The following is a 25,478-nucleotide window of genomic DNA, read 5'->3' on the forward strand; positions in this document are numbered from 1 at the left end:
GATATTCTGTTTGTGATATTACTGTATATGACATAGTTATACAGTTATATTTCTTTTGTGAAGCAGAATTTAAAACTAAAATTATTTGCAAAAATTAAAAAAAAATCGATAATTATGACAAACCAGCTTCTGATGTACAGGATTTTTTTTTTTTTACCAAAATGTTGCAAAGACCAATAAATAAGCAAAAGGGAGGTGAGCTCCAACACGCAGGAATATTAACTCATTACATTTATACTGCGACACTCAGGGGGTACCAGTAATAATGACACAGCGCGCAATCGTTTACTATTAATTTATTTATGTTACCAGTAAGTCAGGAAAAAAACAAACATACATCGGACTGTAGAGTTGGCGCATGGAAAGAAATTAATGCGGGGGGCTATGGAGAGGAAGGGAGAGCTCACTCCATTATACAGGGACATACAAAATAGTGTTTTGTGATGAATACAGTGAAAGGCAGGTAAGACTTTGGCAGTCCAGTTGACCAAGCATCATATGTGGCTGAGCAGCAGATCCAAAGGTTTCCTACCCCAAAATAAATAACAGTAGGCCTCTCAGACACACGCAGCGCTCATAGTAACAGATGCATGCACACGCGCACTCACACTCCTGGCAATGCAAATTTTATAGGAGAGCATGCACAGCCCAACCTCACTTGTTACTGTAGTGTAAACATTTGGTATATAAATTCCAAGTACAAATAAAGGAAGACCGATAACTCAGCACCAAAATTCAGTAGTGGGAAAAGGCTGGGGGTCCAGGTCCGGAGAGAGAGGGAATGTAAGGGACCCGACCAGGTAAACGTGGGAGGGAAGGAAAAAGGCCCAGGTTAAAAGATAAAAGGGAAGAGAAGGAAAAATGAATGAAAATGTTATGCCTATACCACTGTAACGTACTTTGTATACAATGTATTCATAAATGTCACCAGGCGGGGCCACCCATACTCCTACTTTTGTTGTGCGCTGTTGATTATGTACTATGCCTCAAGGATGAGCGTCTATATGCAAGCTGAAGGCTAGAATCTTTTTTAGCAGACATGCTGGAGCCACACACCACAGGGTTCCTGCAAGTGAGCTGTGGACTGGTGTGAAGTGAAGTCAGTGGGAAGCACCTGGAGAAAAGGGGAATAAAAACACTCTAATGCAGGGCAGAGGGGTCTCTCTTCGGGATATTGCTGATTAGGAGTCACTACTCCGGTCAAACCGGTGTAGGATTGTACATGTGTGGACACTAAAGCCTCCGCAGTCTGTTTTAGTTCAGTCACTAGAAAGCGAGTAGAGCAGTGAAGAGCGTGGCTCAGTAGCTTAACTAGGTGATTTAGTTAACCCATGCTAAGGTAACCATTACCCCGGTATCCTGACAAGTGGATGGGAGCAATAAGGGATAGGGGGGCGAAGGGGGAGGAGCCAGCTGTGAATATTATTTTTTTCATTAATTCATTGTGCCACCCCGGTCTGCAATCTTCACACCCCAGCTGTCTAGATCTCCAGTGTCCCCTAGTGGATGATAGAAAAAGAAGGGCAGTGGGTGGGAGAGACAATGAAGAGATCCAGGTTAATACAGAGAAGGCTCCACATGGAATCAGGAGGGAACTCTATTGGCACCTGTAGTATTGATTAGCGTTTTGTACGCTGCAGTTTATTGTACTTTACATTCCTGTTTTAGCTCTCATTGTATAGATGTAAGTGTAAGTCCAGAGTGGTACAAAGATGGAAACAGAAGGTGGGACAGCTGGGGGCAGTGAGGTGAATGAGTGGCACACATTATATTATTAGGAAATAGAAAAATATTTCTGGAAAATTCACTTGGTAGAGAGTACGAAGCAACATCTAGAAGAGGGGCAGCCAACGTCCAGCTGCTGTGGAACTACACAATGGCAGGACACGCAGGCATGTGTAGTTCCAGAGCAGTTGGGAGAGCGACACATGGTGAGAAGTCACGGACAGCTGGGAAAGATTAGAAGAGAAAGTAACCGCAAAGCCATGTCTACAATAGAATGTGGCGAGCAGAAACGCAAAGCTAGAAGTGGGAAGAGGAAGAGCAATTGGCACATGAAGAGTACAGAATGATGAGGCTGCTGTCCAATAACCATCCCAAACATACCGGGCGTTTCCCTCCCCATACACAGCCATATGACAGACCCTGGGAAGAAATGTCTAATACTGTCATTAACACGAAATGTAACTTGTCCTCCTAGGAAACACAAAGAGATGTAGGTACCAGCCTCTCCCACATTCTCTCTGCCCTCCCCCATAGGGAGCCTTTGATGGGTATCTCATTTCTTCTTTCTCTCTTGAGTACAGCGTGGACAGTACCTGCGTGAGAAAGAGAGATTGATGGGAACACAGTGACAGTGAAAGGTATATAGAGGATGAGGCTGATGGAGGACAACAGAGAAGAGAAAGAAGTTCAATTATATGAAGAGCCACCACAAAACTGGCATGTAAGGAGGGCAAAGAGACAACAATAGATCAAAAAGATGGGTGTGGTGGTCCCGAGGAGCTAGCAAGACAGAGGGGGCAGTGGCACTAAGGAGGAGCTAGCAAGACAGAGAGGGCAGTGGCACTAAGGAGGAGCCAGCAAGACAGAGAGGGCAGTGGCACTAAGGAAGCGCCTGCAAGACAGGGCGGTGGCACTAAGAAGATAGCAAGACAGGGTAGTGGCACTATAGAGAAGCTAGCAAGACAGGACGGTGGCACTAAAAAGAAGCTAGCAAGACAGGACGGTGGCACTAAAAAGAAGCTAGCAAGACAGGACGGTGGCACTAAAAAGAAGCTAGCAAGACAGGACGGTGGCACTAAGGAGGCGCTGGCAAGACAGTGCGGCGGCACTAAGGAGGCGCTGGCAAGACAGTGCGGCGGCACTAAGGAGGCGCTGGCAAGACAGTGCGGCGGCACTAAGAAGGCGCTGGCAAGACAGTGCGGCGGCACTAAGGAGGCGCTGGCAAGACAGTGCGGCGGCACTAAGGAGGCGCTGGCAATACAGTGCGGCGGCACTAAGGAGGCGCTGGCAATACAGTGCGGCGGCACTAAGGAGGCGCTGGCAAGACAGTGCGGCGGCACTAAGGAGGCGCTGGCAAGACAGTGCGGCGGCACTAAGGAGGCGCTGGCAAGACAGTGCGGCGGCACTAAGGAGGCGCTGGCAAGACAGGGTGGTGGCACTAAGGAGGAGCTGGCAAGACAGGGTGGTGGCACTAAGGAGGAGCAAGGGAGTATGTGGAGGATACACAGTAGTGGTTTTGCGTATGAGACATTAAAATGGGAAACATCACATCATCACTGGAGAAACAACTAACCATTTCCCACGGGGTTTTGTTGCAAGTCCAACGCAGGCAAAATGAAACCATTCAATTGAACACTGAGGGAATGAAGTGGATGTAAGTGTGAGCACAACTACCATAAGCACAATAGGTCATTATACATTTCACAAGCTCTACTGAGAGAGACAGAGAGGAGACTGCGAATGAGTCCTCTCACGTCCAATTAGCAGAGGATGGAGACACAGGATGCCAAAGCACCAACGACATTCAATTAATTATAGTTATATGGAGAAGAAACTATGGGTTCTACAACATAATATATATAGCCAGAATAGATACGGGATTAATTAGTTTACCGGCCACTGGACACATGCTCACACCCAATAAGAGTCACTACAGATACAAATACACTCACATCTGGGTTATCACAGCCGATCATCTCTCCATAGGACACTTGATGGCACAGGCAGTATGTAGGTTCATTGGGGTCCACAGGCATGTCCAGCACATCAGACGGGTGCACCTTCCCAAAATTAGTAGCAGGAGCCCCATATTCCACCCTGCGAAGAAAGACAGAGGAACGCATTGCTGCAATGTACTTAAGCATACTTTTCCCACTGCCATATCCAAGGATTGATTCCACCCAAAGTCAATGAAAGCCTCTATTATGCCCCAAGAAAATAGATCACTTACGTCTGAACCAGTTTGATCTTCTTCTGCCCACTCTTTGCTGTCTCATCATCTGAGTTCTTCACCTTTGACCTGACCTTTGGGACTTTCTTCTCCTTTTGACCTCTGCCTTCTGCAGGAAGGATAATCAGAGTGTTATCCCAATGTAGGGACAGGAACAAAGGGGTGTAGGGGCCAGATCTGGGGGTAAGAAAAAAGAAGTGATGGTTTATTGGGAAAGCTTGAGGGCTAAGAATGCTAGAGTTCGATATGCCCCATGGTGGAAGCTCAATCTGTAGGTCTTGACAAAGGCTAAAACAACGGTTAGACAAAGAATACAGGGCCATAGATATATATCAGGAAGAAGGTCAGAGATACATGGAGGTGACGAGTAACGTACATACACCGACAGAACAACCAGTAGGATGCAGATAACTAGACAGATGTGGCCATGAAAAAATTAGAAATTGCGGGGTCAAAAAGCAAAGCAGTCATGGCGGAGATACAGAGGAGATCCGGGAGGATGGGGAAAAAAACCTAAATAGTTCCAGAGCAAGAATTTATTAGTCTGGGAAAAGGATATACAGCAGCGGGGTGGTGATAGAACACAGAGAACCCATGAAAGGTGAAGCGGAGGTTTTAGGATAAGTCTTGGGGCAGGTAAAGAGACTAGCCAGGGGGTGGGGGTCAGCCGCTCACTCTTTTTGCCTTTGCTAGAGCAGCTGTCATAATCACTGGATTCAATGTGTTTCTCCTTCAGATCAGCTTCAAACCGAGCAAGGTCTGTGTCCAACCTCCGAATGTGTTTGTCTACCTGGGGAGAGAGGAGAAGATGAAACATGGGAGGCCAAATGGAACCTATCTAGACTCCGTCCCTTCCTCAAGTGTGAGGTTACTAAAATCCGTTATTTGTGCCTTTGTCATCTCTCTTTGGTCTACCTCTCTCAGACATCCTGATTGCAGCAGATCATCTTATCTTTATATTCATCACTAGGAGTCAACCGCTCCTGACCTTAACTCCTCACATTAATCTTCAAAGCATTTTAATTAGAAATAGGAAAATAAGATTTTAAACCTACCGGTAAATCTTTTTCTCGTAGTCCGTAGAGGATGCTGGGGACTCCGTAAGGACCATGGGGAATAGACGGGCTCCGCAGGAGATAGGGCACTTTAAGAAAGACTTTGGATTCTGGGTGTGCACTGGCTCCTCCCTCTATGCCCCTCCTCTAGACCTCAGCTAGGGAAACTGTGCCCAGAGGAGACGGACAGTACGAGGAAAGGATTTTAGTTAATCCGAGGGCAAGATTCATACCAGCCACACCAATCATACCGTATAACCCAGTTAACAGCATGAACAACAACATAGTCTCGGTTCAAACCGATGAAACTATAACATAACCCTTATGTAAGCAATAACTATATACAAGTCTTGGAGAAGAAGTCCGCACTTGGGACGGGCGCCCAGCATCCTCTACGGACTACGAGAAATAGATTTACCGGTAAGTAAAATCTTATTTTCTCTAACGTCCTAGAGGATGTTGGGGATTCCGTAAGGACCATGGGGATTATACCAAAGCTCACAAACGGGCGGGAGAGTGCGGATGACTCTGCAGCACCGAATGTGCAAACAGGAGGTCCTCCTCAGCCAGGGTATCAAACATAGAACTTTGCAAAGGTGTTTGACCCCGACCAAGTAGCAGCTCGGCATAGTTGTAGTGCCGAGACCCCTCGGGCAGCCGCCCAAGAAGAGCCCACCTTCCTAGTGGAATGGGCCCTAACCGATTTAGGCAATGGCAATCCTGCCGTAGAATGCGCCTGCTGAATCGTGTTACAGATCCAGCGAGCAGTAGTCTGCTTTGAAGCATACAGAACAAACAGAGCTTCAGTATTCCTGATCCTAGCTGTTCTGGTCACATAAAACTTCAAAGCCCTGACCACATCCAGGGACTCAGAATCCTCCAAGTCCTGTGTAGCCACAGGCACGACAATAGGTTGATTCATATGAAAAGATGAGACCACTTTTGGCAGAAACTGAGGACGCGTCATCAACTCTGCCCTATCCACGTGAAAAACCAGGTAGGGGCTTTTATGTGATAAAGCCGCCAATTCCGAAACACGCCTTGCCGAAGCCAAGGCCAACAACATGACCACTTTCCAAGTGAGATATTTCAACTCCACTCTTTTGAGTGGCTCAAACCAAGGTGACCTGAGGAAACTTAATACCACATTAAGATCCCACGGCGCCACCGGAGGTACAAAAGGAGGCTGAATATGCAGCACCCCCTTCACGAATGTCTGTACTTCAGGAAGAGAAGCCAATTCTTTTTGAAAGAAAATGGACAAGGCCGAAATTTGGACCTTTATGGACCCTAATTTTAGGCCCAAATCCACTCCTGTTTGCAGGAAGTGAAGCAGACGACCCAAATGGAACTCCTCCGTAGGAGCAGCCCTGGCCTCACACCAAGAAACATATTTTCGCCATATACGGTAATAATGTTTCAATGTCACGTCCTTCCTAGCCTTTATTAGCGTAGGAATGACCTCCTCCGGAATACCTTTTTCCGCTAGGATCCGGCGTTCAACCGCCATGCCGTCAAACGCAGCTGCGGTAAGTCTTGGAACAGACCGGGCCCCTGCTGCAGCAGGTCCTGTCTTAGAGGAAGAGGCCACGGATCTTCTGTGAGCAACTCTTGCAGATCCGGATACCAAGTCCTTCGTGGCCAATCTGGAACAATGAGGATTGTTCTGACTCTGCTTAGTCTTATTATTCTCAACACCTTGGGTATGAGAGGCAGAGGAGGGAACACATAGACCGACCTGAACACCCAAGGTGTCACTAGAGCGTCCACCGCTACCGCCTGAGGGTCTCTTGACCTGGCGCAATACCGCTTTAACTTTTTGTTGAGACGGGACGCCATCATGTCTGAGGCAGTCCCCCCCGACCCACGATCTGTGCGAAGACTTCTGGATGAAGTCCCCACTCTCCCGGATGCAGGTCGTGTCTGCTGAGGTAGTCCGCTTCCCAGTTGTCCACCCCCGGGATGAATACTGCTGCTAGGGCGCTTACATGGCCTTCCGCCCAGCGAAGAATCCTGGTCGTTTCTGCCATGGCCACTCTGCTCCTTGTGCCGCCTTGGCAGTTTACATGAGCCACTGCTGTGACATTGTCCGACTGAATCAGAACCGGTTTGTTCCGAAGCAATGCCTCCGCTTGGCGTAGGGCGTTGTATATGGCCCTCAACTCCAGGACGTTGATGTGGAGACAAGTCTCTAGATTTGACCAGAGACCTTGGAAATTTCTTCCCAGTGTGACTGCTCCCCAACCTCAGAGGCTTGCGTCCGTGGTCACCAGGATCCAGTCCTGAATTCCAAACCTGCAGCCTTCTAGGAGGTGAGCACTGTGCAGCCACCACAGGAGAGATACTCTGGCTCTGGAAGACAGGGTGATCCTTTGATGCATTTGTAAATGGGACCCGGACCATTTGTCCAGTAGATCCCATTGAAAGGTCCTCGCATGGAACCCTCCGAAGGGGATGGCCTCGTACGATGCCACCATCTTCCCCAGGACACGCGTGCAGTGATGCACTGAAACCTTTTTTAGCTTTAATAGGTTCCTGACCAGGGCTATGAGCTCCTGAGCCTTTTCCATCGGAAGAAAAAAACTTTTTCTGGTCTGTGTCTAGAATCAGACCCAGAAAGGTCAGGCGCGTTGTAGGGACTAGCTGGGACTTCGGTGTATTGAGAATCCAGCCGTGCCTTTGCAACATTCTCACCAACAGCGACACGCTGTCCAGCAACTTCTCCCGAGATCTCACCTTTATGAGGAGATCGTCCAAGTATGGAATAATGGTGACCCCCTGCTTGCGCAGGAACACCATCATTTCCGCCATTACCTTGGTGAAAATTCTCGGGGCTGTGGAAAGCCCAAACGGCAACGTCTGAAATTGGTAATGAGAGTCCTGTACTGCAAATCTCAGGAACGCCTGGTGAGGAGGGAAAATCGGAACATGAAGGTATGCATCCTTTATGTCCAGGGACACCATCCAATCCCCCCCCTCCAGGCTGGCGATGACCGCTATGAGCGATTCCATCTTGAACTTTTTCAAGTACAAGTTCAGGGATTTTAGATTCGAAATGGGCCTGACCGAACCGTCCGGTTTCGGGACCACAAACAGGGTTGAGTAATACCCCTTTCCTTGCTGGAGATGAGGAACTTTGACTATCACCTGTTGAAGATACAATTTTTGAATTGCAGTCAACACTAACTCCCTCTCTGACGGGGAAGCTGGCAGAGCCGATTTGAAAAACCGGCGAAGAGGCACGTCTTCGAATTCCAGCCTGTATCCCTGAGAAAATAGGATTTTGGTACTTACCAGGTAAATCCTTTTCTTTGAATCCATAGGGGGCACTGGAGTACTCTTGGGATATGGACGGGCTTCCGTAGGAACAGCACTGAATATTTAAATTTAGAACACTCCACCCCTCCATATCCCCGAGTACCTCTCAGTGTTTTTTACTGAGCCGAACAGGAACTATAGAGATGTTGACAATGGAGTATTACATATAACATAACTGACAATAACGAAGTTAACACATAACGTTACTGACAACTAAACAGTTGACACCCTAACCAGCACTTGTAATTTGAACCAGTCGGTGAAAGTGTGTTACCATAAGATCCTCAGAACTCACCACAACTAGGTAAAACTGCTCTGGGTGGGCGTCCAGTGCCCCCTATGGATTCAAAGAAAAGGATTTACCTGGTAAGTACCAAAATCCTATTTTCTTCATCATCCACTAGGGGTCACTGGAGTACTCTTGGGACGTACCAAAGCTTCCCCCGTGGGCGGGAGAGCTGTTTGGCACTTGTAACACTAGGCGGCCAAAGCTAGATGCTGATGCCGCAAACGTATCAAACTTGTAAAAGCGCACAAACGTGTGCACTGAAGACCATGTAGCCGCACGGCAAAGCTGCGTCGTAGAAGCTCCCCGACCAGCTGCCCATGAAGTTCCCACAGAACGTGTGGAATGAGCGGTTACTGACGTAGGCGGTTGTAACCTAGCATGAAGGTAAGCCTGACGTATGGTCAGTTTTATCCATCTGGATAAGGTTTGTTTAGACGCTGGCCAACCCATCTTGGCCGCATCATAGAGAACAAACAACGTTCGGGATACATAAACGCGTAATGCGCGTACCACATCCAGAGTTCCAGAATGTGCTGTCAACACAGGAACTACTATTGGTTGATTGATGTGAAAAGATGACACTACCTTTGGTAAGAAAGCGGGATTCGTCCGAAGTTCCGCTCTGTCATCATGAAACACCAAATACGGTGACTTGCATGACAAGGCACCCAAATCCGAAACACGCCTTGCCGAAGCTAAGGCTAGAAGAAAAATTGTTTTCCAAGTGAGAAACTTTATATCCACTTGCTGTAAGGGTTCAAAATATGAAGACTGTAAGAACTCTAAAACCAGATTCAAGTCCCATGGCGCTGTAGGTGGAATGAATGGAGGCTGTACTCTGAGGACACCTTGGAGAAAAGTGCGTATAGACGGCAATAGAGCCAATCGTCTTTGAAAGTAAATTGACAACGCAGATACCTGCACCTTCAGTGTAGATAAACGCAGGCCTCCATCTAACCCTGTTTGTAGAAACAACAAAAGGCGGCATAACTTGAAAGATGCTGTCGGAAACTTCCGAGTTTCACACCAACCTATATAGGCACGCCATATTCTGTAATAATGAGCTGCCGTAACCGACTTCCTAGCTCGTAACATGGTTGGTATAACCGAATCTGGAATGCCCTCTCTTCTTAAGAGGGCGGTCTCAACAGCCACCCCGTCAAACGCAGCCGCGCTAAATCGGGGTAAAGGAACGGACCTTGTTGTAACAGGTCTGGACGTAGTGGGAGCGGCCAAGGATCGTCTGCAAGTAGTCCTTGGAGATCCGAGAACCAAGCTCTCCGAGGCCAATGAGGCGCCACTAGTATGACTGTGACCGACTCTCTTTTGATCCGTTGTAGCACCAGAGGGAGCAACGGAAACGGTGGAAACAGATACACAAGACTGTACGGCCACGCGACAGTGAGAGCATCCACCGCCACTGCCTTTGGATCTCTTGTTCTGGACACATACTGGAACGTTTGGTGATTGTGTCGAGACGCCATCAGGTCCACCTGAGGATAACCCCATCGCTGAACCAACATGTGAAACACTTCTGGATTTAATGCCCATTCGCCTGGATGAAAATCCCGACGACTGAGATAATCCGCTTCCCAGTTGTCCACTCCCGGAATGAACACGGCCGACAATATCACCTGGTGGCATTCCGCCCAATTGAGGATTCGAGCTACTTCCCGCATTGCCATGCGGCTTCTCGTTCCTCCTTGTTTGTTGATGTATGCGACCGCCGTCGCATTGTCTGACTGCACTTGGACAGGCTGAGAGCGAAGCATGTGCACTGCTTGTCGTAGCGCATTGTAAATTGCGCGGAGTTCCAGGACATTTATAGACAGCAATTTTTCGTGATCCGCCCAGAGACCCTGGAGCTGACAATTTTGAATTACCGCTCCCCAACCTCTGAGACTGGCGTCCGTAGTTAGAATTATCCAATTCCAGCCTCCGAACCGTCTTCCTGCGGTTAAATTGTGTTCCTTGAGCCACCAGAGCAGAGATACTCTTGCTCTTGGCGACAACCTCACCCTGTGGTGAATCTGCAGATGCGAGCCCGACCACTGGGCAAGCACATTCAGTTGAAATGGACGAGAGTGAAATCTTCCGAACTGAAGCGCCTCGAAAGCTGCCACCATTGTGCCTAAGAGGCGAATGCACAAGTGTACCGACACTGTGCGTGGCTTGAGCACTAATTGTACGAGATGGCGTAGAATTTGTACTTTCTGCTGTGGTAGGTAAATTCTTTGATTGACCGTATCGAGAATCATACCTAGGAACTGAAGGCGTTGAGACGGAATTAGATGTGATTTCTTGAAATTGACAATCCAACCGTGGTGAACCAGTACATCGTATGTTAGCAGCGCATGTTGGAGAAGTATCTGTTGAGACGGAGCTTTGATGAGCAGATCGTCTAAATATGGAACTATTGTCACTCCTAGGGATCTGAGATGAGCTATCATCACAGACATCACTTTGGTGAATACCCGAGGCGCTGATGACAGGCCAAACGGTAGAGCCTGAAACTGGTAATGGTTCTGGCGTATTGCAAACCGTAAGAATTTCTGATGAGGCTGCCAAATTGGAATGTGTAAGTACGCATCCTTGAGGTCTAGCGCAATCATAAATTCCTTTGGCTCTAAACCCGCAATCACCGAACGCAGAGACTCCATCTTGAATCTGTAGTAAGTTACGTACTGATTGAGCCCCTTTAAGTTCAATATTGGTCTGACTGAGCCATCCGGCTTCGGTACCACAAACAGACTTGAATAATAAGCCTGACCCTGTTGGTGTACAGGGACCGGAATCAAAACTGCCGAATCCAGTAGGGACTGAATGGCAATTTGCAGAACCGTCCTCTTGTCGTCCGACAGAGGCAATCCTGTCTTGAAAAACCGCAGCGGCGGAAGACAGTCGAACTCTATTTTGTAACCTTTTAACACTAAATTGCGGATCCACCCATCCGCGGATGTGTGGAACCACGCCAAATGGAACGTCTGAAGGCGTGCTCCCACAATCGGAGAACCGAGATGGGCTGGTAGCCCGTCATGCCACTGGCTTGTCGGTAACCTTAGCGTCCTGGCGAGTTGTGTTGGTTTGTTGGAAACCACGTCCGCGACCACGTCTAGCAGGCGTGGCTGATCCTCTGCCACGTCCTCGAAAGGGCTGAGGTCTAAAGGATTTGAACGAAGGTCCAGCGTACCTTCTTCTTGATACCGGTGGAGGCAATGGTAAGAAAACAGACTTACCTCCCGTAGCCTCAGCAATCCATGCGTCCAATTCAGGACCAAACAACTTCTTGCCATCGTAAGGCAACGCCTCTATACCTCGTTTGACCTCTGCCTCCGCATGATAAGCACGCAGCCAGAGTGCTCTTCGTGCCGTAACTAGCGACGATGAAATACGAGAAGTGAGCTGACAGACGTCAGTAGACGCTGTACAGAGATACTCTACAGCCTCAATCATTTGATTTACAAGAATTATCAGGTTTTCGTCATGTAAAGCAGATTTGAGTTCTATAAGCCATATTATGAGCGCCTTAGTGACCCAAATGCCAACCAATCCAGGTCTCAGCATCACACCTGCTGCTACATACATGGATTTTAGCATAGTTTCTATCTTGCGATCTGAAGGATCTTTAAGCGTAGTAGCTGCTGGCACTGGTATGGTTAATTTCTTGGTAAGCTTTGACACTGAAGAATCAACTACTGGTGGATTCTCCCATGTACATGTTACCGAGTCTGGAAACGGGTAACTAGACTTAAATCTGAGAGGTATAGAAAACCGTTTATCTGGATTCTGTCGTGTTTCTACTAACATCTGATTAAGAGATTCCGACACAGGAAAACTTATTGGAGTTTTTTTGTCGTTTAGTAAATACGACCTGATCATTTGTGAGAGGCTCCTCAGTTTCAGTAAACTTCAGAGACTGACGTACCGCTCTGATGAGATCATCAATGCCGGAACTGTTAAAATCCTCGCCATCTGACTCCACTTCGCCCTCCTCACCCTCATCTTGTTCCGTGAGGTCTGGCATGGAATCGTCAGAATGCAACATAGCAGACACTGGAAAATCATAAGACATATGAAATTTATCCCGTTTACCCAAAATGGATTTGGACCTTACGCAAGGCTGAGACGCCTCCGGTAGTTCTGGCGGTCTCACCCTAGACTCAGATCTTACCGTTTCCCGCTCCTGACGAGCGGCGGTCAATTCTGATTGTAACCTATCCAGTACATTTACTAACATACCCCACGGAGGGTCCGGTGAGGAAATTGGTTGTAAAACAGGAGCAGAAAATAAGAATTTACTTACCGATAATTCTATTTCTCGGAGTCCGTAGTGGATGCTGGGGTTCCTGAAAGGACCATGGGGGATAGCGGCTCCGCAGGAGACAGGGCACAAAAAAGTAAAGCTTTAGGATCAGGTGGTGTGCACTGGCTCCTCCCCCTATGACCCTCCTCCAAGCCAGTTAGGTACTGTGCCCGGACGAGCGTACACAATAAGGGAGGAATTTTGAATCCCGGGTAAGACTCATACCAGCCACACCAATCACACCGTACAACTTGTGATCTAAACCCAGTTAACAGTATGATAACAGCGGAGCCTCTGAAAAGATGGCTCACAACAATAATAACCCGATTTTTGTAACTATGTACAAGTATTGCAGATAATCCGCACTTGGGATGGGCGCCCAGCATCCACTACGGACTCCGAGAAATAGAATTATCGGTAAGTAAATTCTTATTTTCTCTATCGTCCTAGTGGATGCTGGGGTTCCTGAAAGGACCATGGGGATTATACCAAAGCTCCCAAACGGGCGGGAGAGTGCGGATGACTCTGCAGCACCGAATGAGAGAACTCCAGGTCCTCTTTTGCCAGGATATCAAATTTGTAGAAATTTACAAACGTGTTCTCCCCTGACCACGTAGCTGCTCGGCAGAGTTGTAATGCCGAGACCTCTCGGGCAGCCGCCCAAGATGAGCCCACCTTCCTTGTGGAATGGGCCTTAACCGATTTAGACTGTGGCAGGCCTGCCTCAGAATGTGCAAGTTGAATTGTGTTACAAATCCAACGAGCAATCGACTGCTTAGAAGCAGGCGCACCCAACTTGTTGGGTGCATACAGTATAAACAGCGAGTCAGATTTTCTGACTCCAGCTGTCCTGGAACATATTTTCAGGGCCCTGACAACTTCTAGCAACTTGGAGTCCTCCAAGTCCCTAGTAGGTGCAAGGCACCACAATAAGCTGGTTCAGGTGAAACACTGACACCCCCTTAGGGAGAGAACTGGGGACGAGTCCGCAGCTCTGCCCTGTCCGAATGGACAAACAGATATGGGCTTTTTTGAGAAAAAACCACCAATTTGACACTCGCCTGGTCCAGGCCCGGGCCAAGAGCATGGTCACTTTTTATGTGAGATGCTTCAAATCCACATATTTGACTGGTTTTAAACCAATGTGATTTGAGGAATCCCAGAACTACGTTGAGATCCCACAGTGCCACTGGAGGCACAAAAAGGGGTTTTGTATATGCAATACTCCCTTGACAAACTTCTGGACTTCAGGAACTGAAGCCAATTCTTTCTGGAAGAAAATTTACAGGGCCGAATTTGAACCTTAATGGACCCCAATTTGAGGCCCATAGACACTCCTGTTTGCAGGAAATGCAGGAAACGACCGAGTTGAAATTTCTTTGTGGGGCCTTCCTGGCCTCACACCACGCAACATATTTTCGCCACACGTGGTGATAATGTTGTGCGGTCACCTCCTTTCTGGCTTTGACCAGGGTAGGAATGACCTCTTCCGGAATGCCTTTTTTCCCTTAGGATCCGGCTTTCCATCTCCATGCCGACAAACGCAGCTGCGGTAAGTCTTGGAACAGACATGGTACTTGCTGAAGCAAGTCCCTTCTTAGCGGCAGAGGCCATAAGACCTCTGTAAGCATCTCTTGAAGTTCCGGGTACCAAGTCCTCCTTGGCCAATCCGGAGCCATGAGTATAGTTCTTACTCCTCTACGTCTTATAATTCTCAGCACCTTAGGTATGAGAAGCAGAGGAGGGAACACATACACCGACTGGTACACCCACGGTGTTACCAGAACGTCCACATCTATTGCCTGAGGGTCTCTTGACCTGGCGCAATACCTGTCCCGTTTTTTGTTCAGACGGGACGCCATCATGTCCACCTTTGGTATTACCCAACGGTTTACAAACATGTGGAAAAAAAAAACTTCTCAATGAAGTTTCCACTCTCCCGGGTGGAGGTCGTGCTGAGGAAGTCTGCTTCCCAGTTTCCATTCCCGGGATGAAAAACTGCTGACAGTGTTATCACATGATTTTCCGCCCAGCGAAAAGTCCTTGCAGTTTCTGCCATTGCCCTCCTGCTTCTTGTGTCGCCCTGTCTGTTTACGTGGGCGACTGCCGTGATGTTTTTCCCACTGGATCAATACCGGCTGACCTTGAAGCAGAGGTCTTGCTAAGCTTAGAGCATTATAAATTTACCCTTAGCTCCAGTATATTTATGTGGAGAAAAGTCTCCATACTTGATCACACTCCCTGGAAATTTTTCCCTTGTGTGACTGCTCCCCAGCCTCTCAGGCTGGGCTCCGTGGTTACCAGCATCCAATCCTGAATGCCGAATCTGCGGCCCTCTAGAAGATGAGCACTCTATAACCACCACAGAAGAGACACCCTTGTCCTTGGATATTGGGTTATCCGCTGATGCATCTGAAGATGCGATCCGGACCATTTGTCCAGCAGATCCCACTGAAAAGTTCTTACGTGAACTCTGCCGAATGGAATTGCTTCGTAGGAAGCCACCATTTTTACCAGGACCCTTGTGCAATGATGCACTGTTTTTAGGAGGTTCCTGACTTGCTCGGATAACTCCCTGGCTTTCTCTTCCGGGAGAAACACCTTTTTCTGGACTGTGTCCAGAATCATCCCTAGGCACAGCAGACGTGTCGTCGGGATCAGCTGCGATTTTGGAATATTTAGAATCCACCCGTGCTGATTGTAGCAGTATCCGAGATAGTGCTACTCCGACCTCCAACTGTTCCCTGGACTATGCCCCTATCAGGAGATCGTCCAAGTAAGGGATAATTTAGACGCCTTTTCTTCGAAGAAGAATCATCAATTCGGCCATTACCTTGGTAAAGACCCCGGGGTGCCGTGGACAATCCAAACGGCAGCGTCTGAAACTGATAGTGACAGTTCTGCACCACGAACCTGAGGTACCCTTAGTGAGAAGGGCAAATTTGGGACATAGAGGTAAGCATCCCTGATGTCCCGGGACACTATATAGTCCCCTTCTTCCTGGTTCGTTATCACTGCTCTGAGTGACTTCATCTTAATTTGAACCTTTGTAAGTGTTCAAAAAAAATTTTTTAGAATAAGTCTCACCTAGCCTTCTGGCTTCAGTACCACAATATAGTGTGGAATAATACCCCTTTTCTGTAGTAGGAGGGGTAATTTAATTGTCACCTGCTGGGAATACAGCTTGTGAATTTTTTCCCATACTACCTCCTTGTCGGAGGGAGACTTGGTAAAGCAGACTTCAGGAGCCTGCGAAGGGGAAACGTCTCGACATTCCCATCTGTACCCCCGGGATACTACTTGTAGGATCCAGGGGTCCTGTACGGTCTCAGCGCCATGCTGAGAACTTGTCAGACGCGGTGAAACGCTTCTGTTCCTGGGAATAGGCTGCCTGCTGCAGTCTTCTTCCCTTTCCTCTATCCCTGGGCAGATATGATCTTATAGGGACGAGAGGACTGAGGCTGAAAAGACGGTGTCTTTTTCTGCAGAGATGTGACTTAGGGTAAAAAACGGTGGATTTTCCAGCAGTTGCCGTGACCACCAGGTCCGATGGACCGACCCCAAACAAGTCCTCTTCCTTTATACGGCCATACTGTGCCGTTTGGAATCTGCATCACCTGACCACTGTCGTGTCCATAACATCTTCTGGCAGTTATGGACATCGCGTTTATTCATGATGCCAGAGTGCAAATATCCCTCTGTGCATCTCGCATATATAGAAATGCTCTATAGTCAATAAAATACTGTCCCTGTCAAGGGTATCAATATTTTTAGTCAGGGAATCCGACCAAGCCACCCTAGCTCTGCACATCCAGGCTGAGGCGATCGCTGGCCGCAGTATAACACCAGTATGTGTGTATATACTTTTTATTATATTTTCCAGCCTTGTCAGCTGGTCCTTGAGGACGGCCCTATCTATAGACGGTACCGCCACTTGTTTTGATAAGCGTGTGAGCGCCTTATCCACCTTAAGGGGTGTTTCCCAACGCGCCCTAACTTCTGGCGGGAAAGGGTATACCGCCCATATTTTCTATCGGGGGGAACCCACGCATCATCACACACTTTATTTAATTTATCTGATTCAGGAAAAACTATGGTAGTTTTTTCACATCCCACATAATACCCTCTTTTGTGGTACTTGTAGTATCAGAAATACGTAACACCTCCTTCATTGCCTTTAACGTGTGGCCCTAATAAGGAATACGTTTGTTTATTCACCGTCGACACTGGATTCAGTGTCCCTGTCTGTGTCTGTGTCGACCGACTAAAGTAAACGGGCGTTTTAAAACCCTTGACGGTGTTTTTGAGACGTCTGGACCGTACTAATTGTTTGTCGGCCGTCTCATGTCGTCAACCGACCTTGCAGCGTGTTGACATTATCACGTAATTTCCTAAATAAGCCATCCATTCCGGTGTCGACTCCCTAGAGAATGACATCACCATTACAGGCAATTGCTCCGCCTCCTCACCAACATCGTCCTCCTACCTGTCGACACACACGTACCGACACACAGCACACACACAGGGAATGCTCTGATAGAGGACAGGACCCACTAGCCCTTTGGAGAGACAGAGGGAGAGTTTGCCAGCACACACCAAAAACGCTATAATTATATAGGGACAACCTTATATAAGTGTTTTCCCTTATAGCATCTTAATATATATATAAGCATATCGCCAAATTAGTGCCCCCCCTCTCTGTTTTAACCCTGTTTCTGTAGTGCAGTGCAGGGGAGAGCCTGGGAGCCTTCCCTCCAGCCTTTCTGTGAGGGAAAATGGCGCTGTGTGCTGAGGAGATAGGCCCCGCCCCTTTTTCGGCGGCCTCGTCTCCCGCTCTTAACGGATTCTGGCAGGGGTTAAATATCTCCATATAGCCTCCGGAGGCTATATGTGAGGTATTTTTAGCCAAAATAGGTATTCATTTTGCCTCCCAGGGCGCCCCCCTCCCAGCGCCCTGCACCCTCAGTGACTGCCGTGTGAAGTGTGCTGAGAGGAAAATGGCGCACAGCTGCAGTGCTGTGCGCTACCTTTAGAAGACTGAGGAGTCTTCTGCCGCCGATTCTGGACCTCTTCTTACTTCAGCATCTGCAAGGGGGCCGGCGGCAAGGCTCCGGTGACCATCCAGGCTGTACCTGTGATCGTCCCTCTGGAGCTGATGTCCAGTAGCCAAGAAGCCAATCCATCCTGCACGCAGGTGAGTTCACTTCTTCTCCCCTAAGTCCCTCGTTGCAGTGATCCTGTTGCCAGCAGGACTCACTGTAAAATAAAAAACCTAAGCTAAACTTTCCTAAGCAGCTCTTTAGGAGAGCCACCTAGATTGCACCCTTCTCGGCCGGGCACAAAAATCTAACTGGCTTGGAGGAGGGTCATAGGGGGAGGAGCCAGTGCACACCACCTGATCCTAAAGCTTTACTTTTTTGTGCCCTGTCTCCTGCGGAGCCGCTATCCCCCATGGTCCTTTCAGGAACCCCAGCATCCACTAGGACGATAGAGAAATGGTATTCTGAACCGAATTCACAAAACATACTGTACATGTGGTAGATCCATCCGGTAATACACTGTTACAGACTTTGCAATTATGCTTTTTAGTTTTTGCTGGTGCCTTACTCATTATGGCGACAGACAAAACAATACACAAACACAGACACTTGCACGACTCAGTAAAATAGCAGTAAGGTGTCTCTGTATATAAATCTGGCCAAGTGCAGTACACGTGGCCAGTACTATGAAATGTGATCCCAAATTCCCACTAACACCCCTGCGCCTCCGGTGGAGTAGAGATGTAGTACTGGAACGTTCTGGAATCACAGAGGAAAACACAGGAAGCATGGTTAAACATGGCTGCCATGCATGCTTACACATATAATCCTAGTGCTGGTTACAAACTTCACTGATTATAACCCTGCAAATAACCCTGCAGCCTATCATCTGGTGCTGCAGTATTTCTTATGCCGCTTATTGCCCCCTTATTTATTTATTTATTGCCCCCCCCTGCCTCACCCTTGTGTAATGGCTGCCTGCTCTTTCCGAATCAGAGCAGCGGCAGCGCAGCGTGTGGGGCCCCAGCGGGTATCGCCGAGCGCTGTGTCTGAGCCCGGGTGAGCAGCGCGTCAACCAGCGGTGGGACCCGGAGCAGTAGCGGCGGCCGGCTCCGTGAGCGAGAGAGCTGCGGCGCCGGCACCCTCTGAGCGGCAGATCAGCGGCGGCCTGTGTGCGGAAGAACTGCTGTGGCCGTCGCCATGTGGGGAGGGCGGCTGAGTGGGGAGAGCAGCGGCGGGACGGGCGGCTAAGTGGAGCGAGCAGTGGCGCTTAACAATGTCCCCACACCTCGGGGCGGCAGCGGGAGCTGACCGCCCCGTTCACATATCCTGCAGCTTGTGAGGAGGCTCCGACGGGGCTTCTGAACAAGCGCCGGCCAGCCTGTGCAGGAGGATCTGTGTGTGGCTGTGAGGGAGCTCTTTCAGAGAGGCCCGACACGCCCCTGCTGCTATCAGCAGCTGTACTATCCCTGACCCTGCCTTTTGGAAGGGGGAAAGGGATGTAAAATAGAAAGAATAAAATCAAATAAAAATAAAAATTCTTCAACGTAATCGTGACTTGTGTCACAGAGCTGTTGCTACGTCGAGCACAGAAAAAACACTGAGAGGTACTCGGGGATATGGAGGGGTGGAGTGTTCTAAATTTAAATATTCAGTGCTGTTCCTACGGAAGCCCGTCCATATCCCAAGAGTACTCCAGTGACCCCTAGTGGATGATAAAGAAACAATCTCTATAGCCCAGGGATCCACCAGTGAGTGAACCAAGACCTGGCTGAAAAATCGAAGACATGCCCCCACTTGAGCCGACTCCCCCCGGGAAGCCCCAGCGTCATGCGGTGGATTTTGAAGATGTAGGGGAGGACTTCTGCTCCTGGGAACTAGCTGCATGCAGCTTTTTTCCCTTGCCTTTTCCTCTGGCAAGGAAGGACGATCCCCGTACCTTCTTGCTTTTATTGGAACGAAATGACTGCATTTGATAATGAGGTGCCTTTTTAGTATGCTGCGGGGGGACATAAGGTAAGAAATTCGATTTACCGGCCGTAGCAGTAAAGACAAGGTCCGTGAGGCCTTCTCCAAACAACTCCTCCCCCTTGTAAGGCAACGACTCCATATGCCGCTTTGAGTCGGCATCCCCCGTCCACTATCGAGTCCACAAGAGTCGCCTAGCAGAAATAGACATAGCATTTATTCTGGAGCTTAGTAAACAAATGTCTCTTTGAGCATCCCTCATATATAAAGCAGCATCTTTGATATGCTCTAGGGTCATTAGAATGGTATCCTTATCTAGGGTGTCAAGTTCCGTAGATAAGGAATCTGTCCATGCTGCGACAGCACTACAAACCCAGGCCGATGCCATAGCCGGTCTAACGATAGTACCTGAATGTGTGTAAATGTGCTTCATGGTAATTTCCTGCTTACGATCAGCAGGATCCTTGAGGGAAGCCGTATCCTGCGAAGGCAGTGCCACCTTCTTGGATAAGCGTGTCAGCGCCTTGTCTACCTTAGGCGAAGATTCCAATCGTATCCTGTCCTTTTGTGGAAAGGGATACGCCATAAGATTCCTTTTGGGAACTTGTAGTCTCCTATCTGGAGATTCCCAAGCCTTTTCGCACAAGTCGCTTAGCTCAAATGAGGACGGAAAAGTGACCTTAGGCTTTTTCCCTTTATACATGTGTACCCTCGTGTCAGGGACAGGGGGTTCCTCAGTGATATGCAAAACCTCTTTAATGGCCATAATCATGTAACGAATGCCTTTTGCCACCTTTGGTTGCAATTTTGCATCCTCATAATCGACACAAGAGTCAGTATCTGTGTCAGTGATCTAGTGCGTATTTGAGACCCCGACGGTCCTGGTGCCACAGGGACAGGCATGGTCTGACTACCTGACTGATCCCTAGCTTCAGCCTTGTCTAACCGTTTATGCAGTAAATTTACATTTGCATTCAAGACATTCCACATATCCACCCAGTCCGGTGTCGGCATTGCCGACGGCGACCTGACAATCATGCACTCCCCCTCCTCCTTAGGTGAGCCTTCCTCGTCAAACATGTCGACACACACGTACCGACACTTCACACACACAGGGAATCTCTTTTCTGAAGACAGGTTCCCCTTGAGGCCCTTGGAGAGACAGAGAGAGTATGCCAGCACACACCCCAGCGCTATATAACCCTGGAGAAAAACACAGACTGTTTACCCAGTAGCGCTGCTTAATGTGTAAACGCCAATAATGTGCCCCCCCCTCTACTTTAAAACCCCCTTACACCGTGTGCCAAGCAGGGGAGAGTCCGGGGAGCTTCCTCTCAGCGGTGCTGTGGAGAGAAAATGGCGCTGGTGAGTGCTGAGGGAGAAGCCCCGCCCCCTCGGCGGCGGGCTTCTGTCCCGCTCAAACTTACTAAAAAATGGCGGGGGCTCTTTTATATACATGTACAGTGCCCACCTGTACATGTATATAGACTTTTGCCATATGAGAGGTGTTTTATTGCTGCCCAGGGCGCCCCCCCCCTGCGCCCATACAGTGACCGGAGTGTGTGAGGTGTAAGGGAGCAATGACGCACAGCTGCGGTGCTGTGCGTTACCTCAGTGAAGCACCGAAGGCTTCTGCCGCCTTAGACGTCTTCTGACTTTGTTTCTTCTGGCTCTGTGAGAACGGCGGCGCGGCTCTTGGGGTGAACGCCCAGGACGAACCTGTGTTCACTCCCTCTGGAGCTAATGTGTCCAGTAGCCGAGGAAGCAGAGTCTATCTTAGACAAGAAGGTCTGCCCCTCTCTCCTAAGTTCCTCGATGCAGGGAGCCTGTTGCCAGCAGTGCTCCCTGAAAAAGAGAAAAAAATCCAAACAAAAATGCTTTCTAAGCAGGAAACTCAGGAGAGCTCCCTGCAGTGCACCCATTCTCCTCTGGGCACAGTCTAAAACTGAGGTCTGGAGGAGGGGCATAGAGGGAGGAGCCAGTGCACACCCAGAATCCAAAGTCTTTCTTAAAGTGCCCTATCTCCTGCGGAGCCCGTCTATTCCCCATGGTCCTTACGGAGTCCCCAGCATCCTCTAGGACGTTAGAGAAAACTATAACATAACCCTTATGTAAGCAAAACTATATACAAGTCTTGCAGAAGTAGTCCGCACTTGGGACGGGCGCCCAGCATCCTCTACGGACTACGAGAAAAAGATTTACCGGTAGGTTTAAAATCTTATTTTCTCTAACGTCCTAGAGGATGCTGGGGACTCCGTAAGGACCATGGGGATTATACCAAAGCTCCCAAACGGGCGTGAGAGTGCGGATGACTCTGCAGCACCGATTGAGCAAACAGGAGGTCCTCCTCAGCCAGGGTATCAAACTTATAGAACTTTGCAAAGGTGTTTGAACCCGACCAAGTAGCAGCTCGGCATAGTTGCAGTGCCGAGACCCCTCGGGCAGACGCCCAAGACGAGCCCACCTTCCTAGTGGAATGGGCCTTAACAGATTTTGGTAACGGCAATCCAGCCGTAGAATGCGCCTGCTGAATCGTGTTACAGATCCAGCGAGCAATAGTCTGCTTTGAAGCAGGGGCGCCAACCTTGTTGGCCGCATATAGGACAAACAGTGCTTCTGTTTTTCTGACTCTAGCCGTTCTGGCCAAGTAAATTTTCAAAGCCCTGACTACATCAAGGGACTCTGAATCCTCCAAGTCTCGCGTAGCCACAGGCACAACAATAGGTTGGTTCATATGAAAAGATGACACCCCGCAATTCCGCTCTATCCATATGGAAAACTAGATAGGGGCTTTTATGAGACAAAGCCGCCAATTCCGATACTCGCCTAGCCGAAGCCAAGGCTAACAACATGACCACTTTCCAAGTGAGATATTTCAACTCCACCGTTTTAAGTGGTTCAAACCAGTGTGACTTAAGGAAACTCAACACCACGTTAAGGTCCCAAGGTGCCACCGGAGGTACAAAAGGAGGCTGAATATGCAGCACTCCCTTTACAAAAGTCTGTACTTCTGGGAGAGAAGCCAAATCCTTTTGAAAGAAGATGGATAAGGCCGAAATCTGAACCTTAATGGAGGCTAATTTTAGGCCCAAATTCACTCTAGTTTGTAGGAAGTGAAGGAAACGGCCCAGATGGAATTCTTCCGGAGGAGCATTCCTGGCTTCACACCAAGCAACATATTTTCGCCATATACGGTGATAACGTTTAGCTGTCACGTCCTTCCTAGCCTTTATCAGAGTAGGAATGACCTCATCCGGAATGCCCTTTTCCGCTAGGATCCGGCGTTCAACCGCCATGCCGTCAAACGCAGTCGCGGTAAGTCTTGGAACAGACAGGGCCCCTGTTGCAACAGGTCCTGTCGTAGAGGAAGAGGCCATGGATCTTCTGTGAGCATTTCCAGTAGATCCGGATACCAGGTCCTTCGTGGCCAATCTGGAACGATGAGAATTGTCTGTACTCCTCTTGTCCTTATTATTCTCAACACCTTTGGGATGAGAGGAAGAAACACATGGACCGACTGGAACACCCACGGTGTCACTAGGGCGTCTACAGCTACCGCCTGAGGGTCTTTTGATCTGGCGCAATACCTCTGCAGCTTTTTGTTGAGGCGGGATGCCATCATGTCTATCTGGGGCAGTCCCCACTGACTTGCAATCTGTGCGAAGACTTCCTGATGAAGTCCCCACTCTCCTGGATGCAGGTCGTGCCTGCTGAGGAAGTCTGCTTCCCAGTTGTCCACTCCGGAATGAACACTGCTGACAATACTCTTACATGATTTTCCGCCCAGCGAAGAATCCTGGCGGCTTCCGCCATTCTGCTCCTTGTGCCGCCCTGGCGGTTTACATGAGCCACTGCGGTGATGTTGTCTGACTGGATCAGAACTGGTCGGTCGCGCAGTAAGGTCTCCGCTTGACGTAGGGCGTTGTATATGGCCCTCAGTTCCAGGATGTTGATGTGAAGACAAGTCTCTTGACTTGACCAAAGACCTTGGAAGTTTCTTCCCTGCGTGACTGCTCCCCAACCTCGGAGGCTAGCGTCCGTGGTCACCAGGATCCAGTCCTGAATGCCGAACCTGCTTCCCTCTAGAAGGTGACCACTCTGCAGCCACCACAGGAGAGATACCCTGGCTCTGGGGGACAGGGTGATCAACCGATGCATTTGTAGATGTGACCCGGACCACTTGTCCAATAGGTCCCATTGGAAAGTCCTCGCATGGAACCTGCCGAAGGGAATGGCTTTGTATGATGCCACCATCTTTCCCAGGACTCGAGTGAAGTGGTGCACTGACACCTGTTTTGGCTTCAATAAGTTCCTGACCAGAGTCATGAGTTCCTGAGCTTTTTCTATAGGAAGATAAGCCTTTTTCTGGTCTGTATCCAGAATCAAGCCCAAGAAAGTCAGACGAGTTGTAGGAACCTACTGCGACTTCGGGATATTGAGAATCCCGCCGAATCCTTCAGTGAAAGTGACACACTGTTCAGTAACTGCTCTCTTGATCTCGCTTTTATGAGATCATCGTCCAAGTACGGGATAATTGTGACACCTTGCTTGCACAGGAGCACCATCATTTCCACCATTACCATGGTGAAAATTCTCGGGGCCGTGGAAAGCCCAAACGGCAACGTCTGAAATTGGTAATGACAATCCTGTACCGCAAATCTCAGGTACGCCTGATGAGGTGGATAAATGGGAACATGAAGGTATGCATCCTTTATGTTCAGAGATACCATAAAATCCCCCCCTTCCAGGCTGGCGATGACCGCTCTGAGCGATTCCATCTTGAACCTCTTCAAGTGTAGGTTCAGGGATTTTAAATTTAAAATGGGTCTGACCGAACCGTCCGGTTTCGGGACCACAAATAGGGTTGAGTAATATCCCCTCCCTTGTTGAAGCAGGGGAACCTTGACCACCACCTGTTGAAGATACAATTCACAAATTGTATTTAACACTATCTCCCTTTCCGGGGGAGAAGCTGGTAGGGCCGATTTGAAAAACCGGCGCGGAGGCACCTCTTCGAATTCCAGCTAACCCTGGGAAACAATTTCTATTACCCAGGGATCCACCTGTGAGTGAACCCAGATGTGGCTGAAAAGTCGAAGACGTGTCCCCACTGGGGCGGACTCCTGTAGCGGAGCCCCAGCGTCATGCGGTGGATTTTGTAGAGGCCGGGGAGGACTTCTGTTCCTGGGAACTAGCTGTGTTGTGCAGCTTTTTTCCTCTGCCCTTACCTCTGGCAAGAAAGGACGCACCTCGTACTTTCTTGTTTCTTTGTGATCGAAAGGACTGCATTTGGTAATGTGGTGCTTTCTTAGGGTGTGTACACACGGTGAGATCCCTGCTATGTTCGATTTTGACTATGCGATTTCCCTTGAACTCCCCCAGAGCACAGATTGTACAGATTTTGACTATCTGTACTTGAGATTTTGTCTATGTACGATTTTGACTAAGTGGCAATTTTGACTATACTTTGTACTAGATTGTACACTAGATAGTCAAGATTGACTTGCCTGCACAGTCTATCTAGCCCTACGATACAGACCCCACGGGAGCG

General features: G+C 48.8%; 1 protein-coding gene across 2 annotated transcripts in view; it reads right to left on the bottom strand.

The window, feature by feature from the left end:
• Positions 1–280: 280 nt before the first annotated feature.
• The window catches only part of ING4 (inhibitor of growth family member 4), a 39,876-nt gene continuing 14,678 nt past the window's right edge, over positions 281–25,478 (bottom strand). For both annotated transcript variants that reach the window (XM_063962438.1, XM_063962437.1), the window contains exons 4-8: positions 4,631–4,745; positions 3,956–4,064; positions 3,678–3,822; positions 3,299–3,360; positions 281–2,318 (exon numbers count right to left, since the gene is read on the bottom strand). In XM_063962438.1, coding sequence (XP_063818508.1) covers positions 2,279–2,318; positions 3,299–3,360; positions 3,678–3,822; positions 3,956–4,064; positions 4,631–4,745 — 471 coding nt within the window. In that variant the 3' untranslated portion in view covers positions 281–2,278. The remainder of the gene's footprint in view (positions 2,319–3,298; positions 3,361–3,677; positions 3,823–3,955; positions 4,065–4,630; positions 4,746–25,478) is intronic.

The sequence above is a fragment of the Pseudophryne corroboree genome, chromosome 3, assembly GCF_028390025.1.
Source record: "Pseudophryne corroboree isolate aPseCor3 chromosome 3, aPseCor3.hap2, whole genome shotgun sequence".
Lineage (NCBI taxonomy): Eukaryota > Metazoa > Chordata > Amphibia > Anura > Myobatrachidae > Pseudophryne > Pseudophryne corroboree.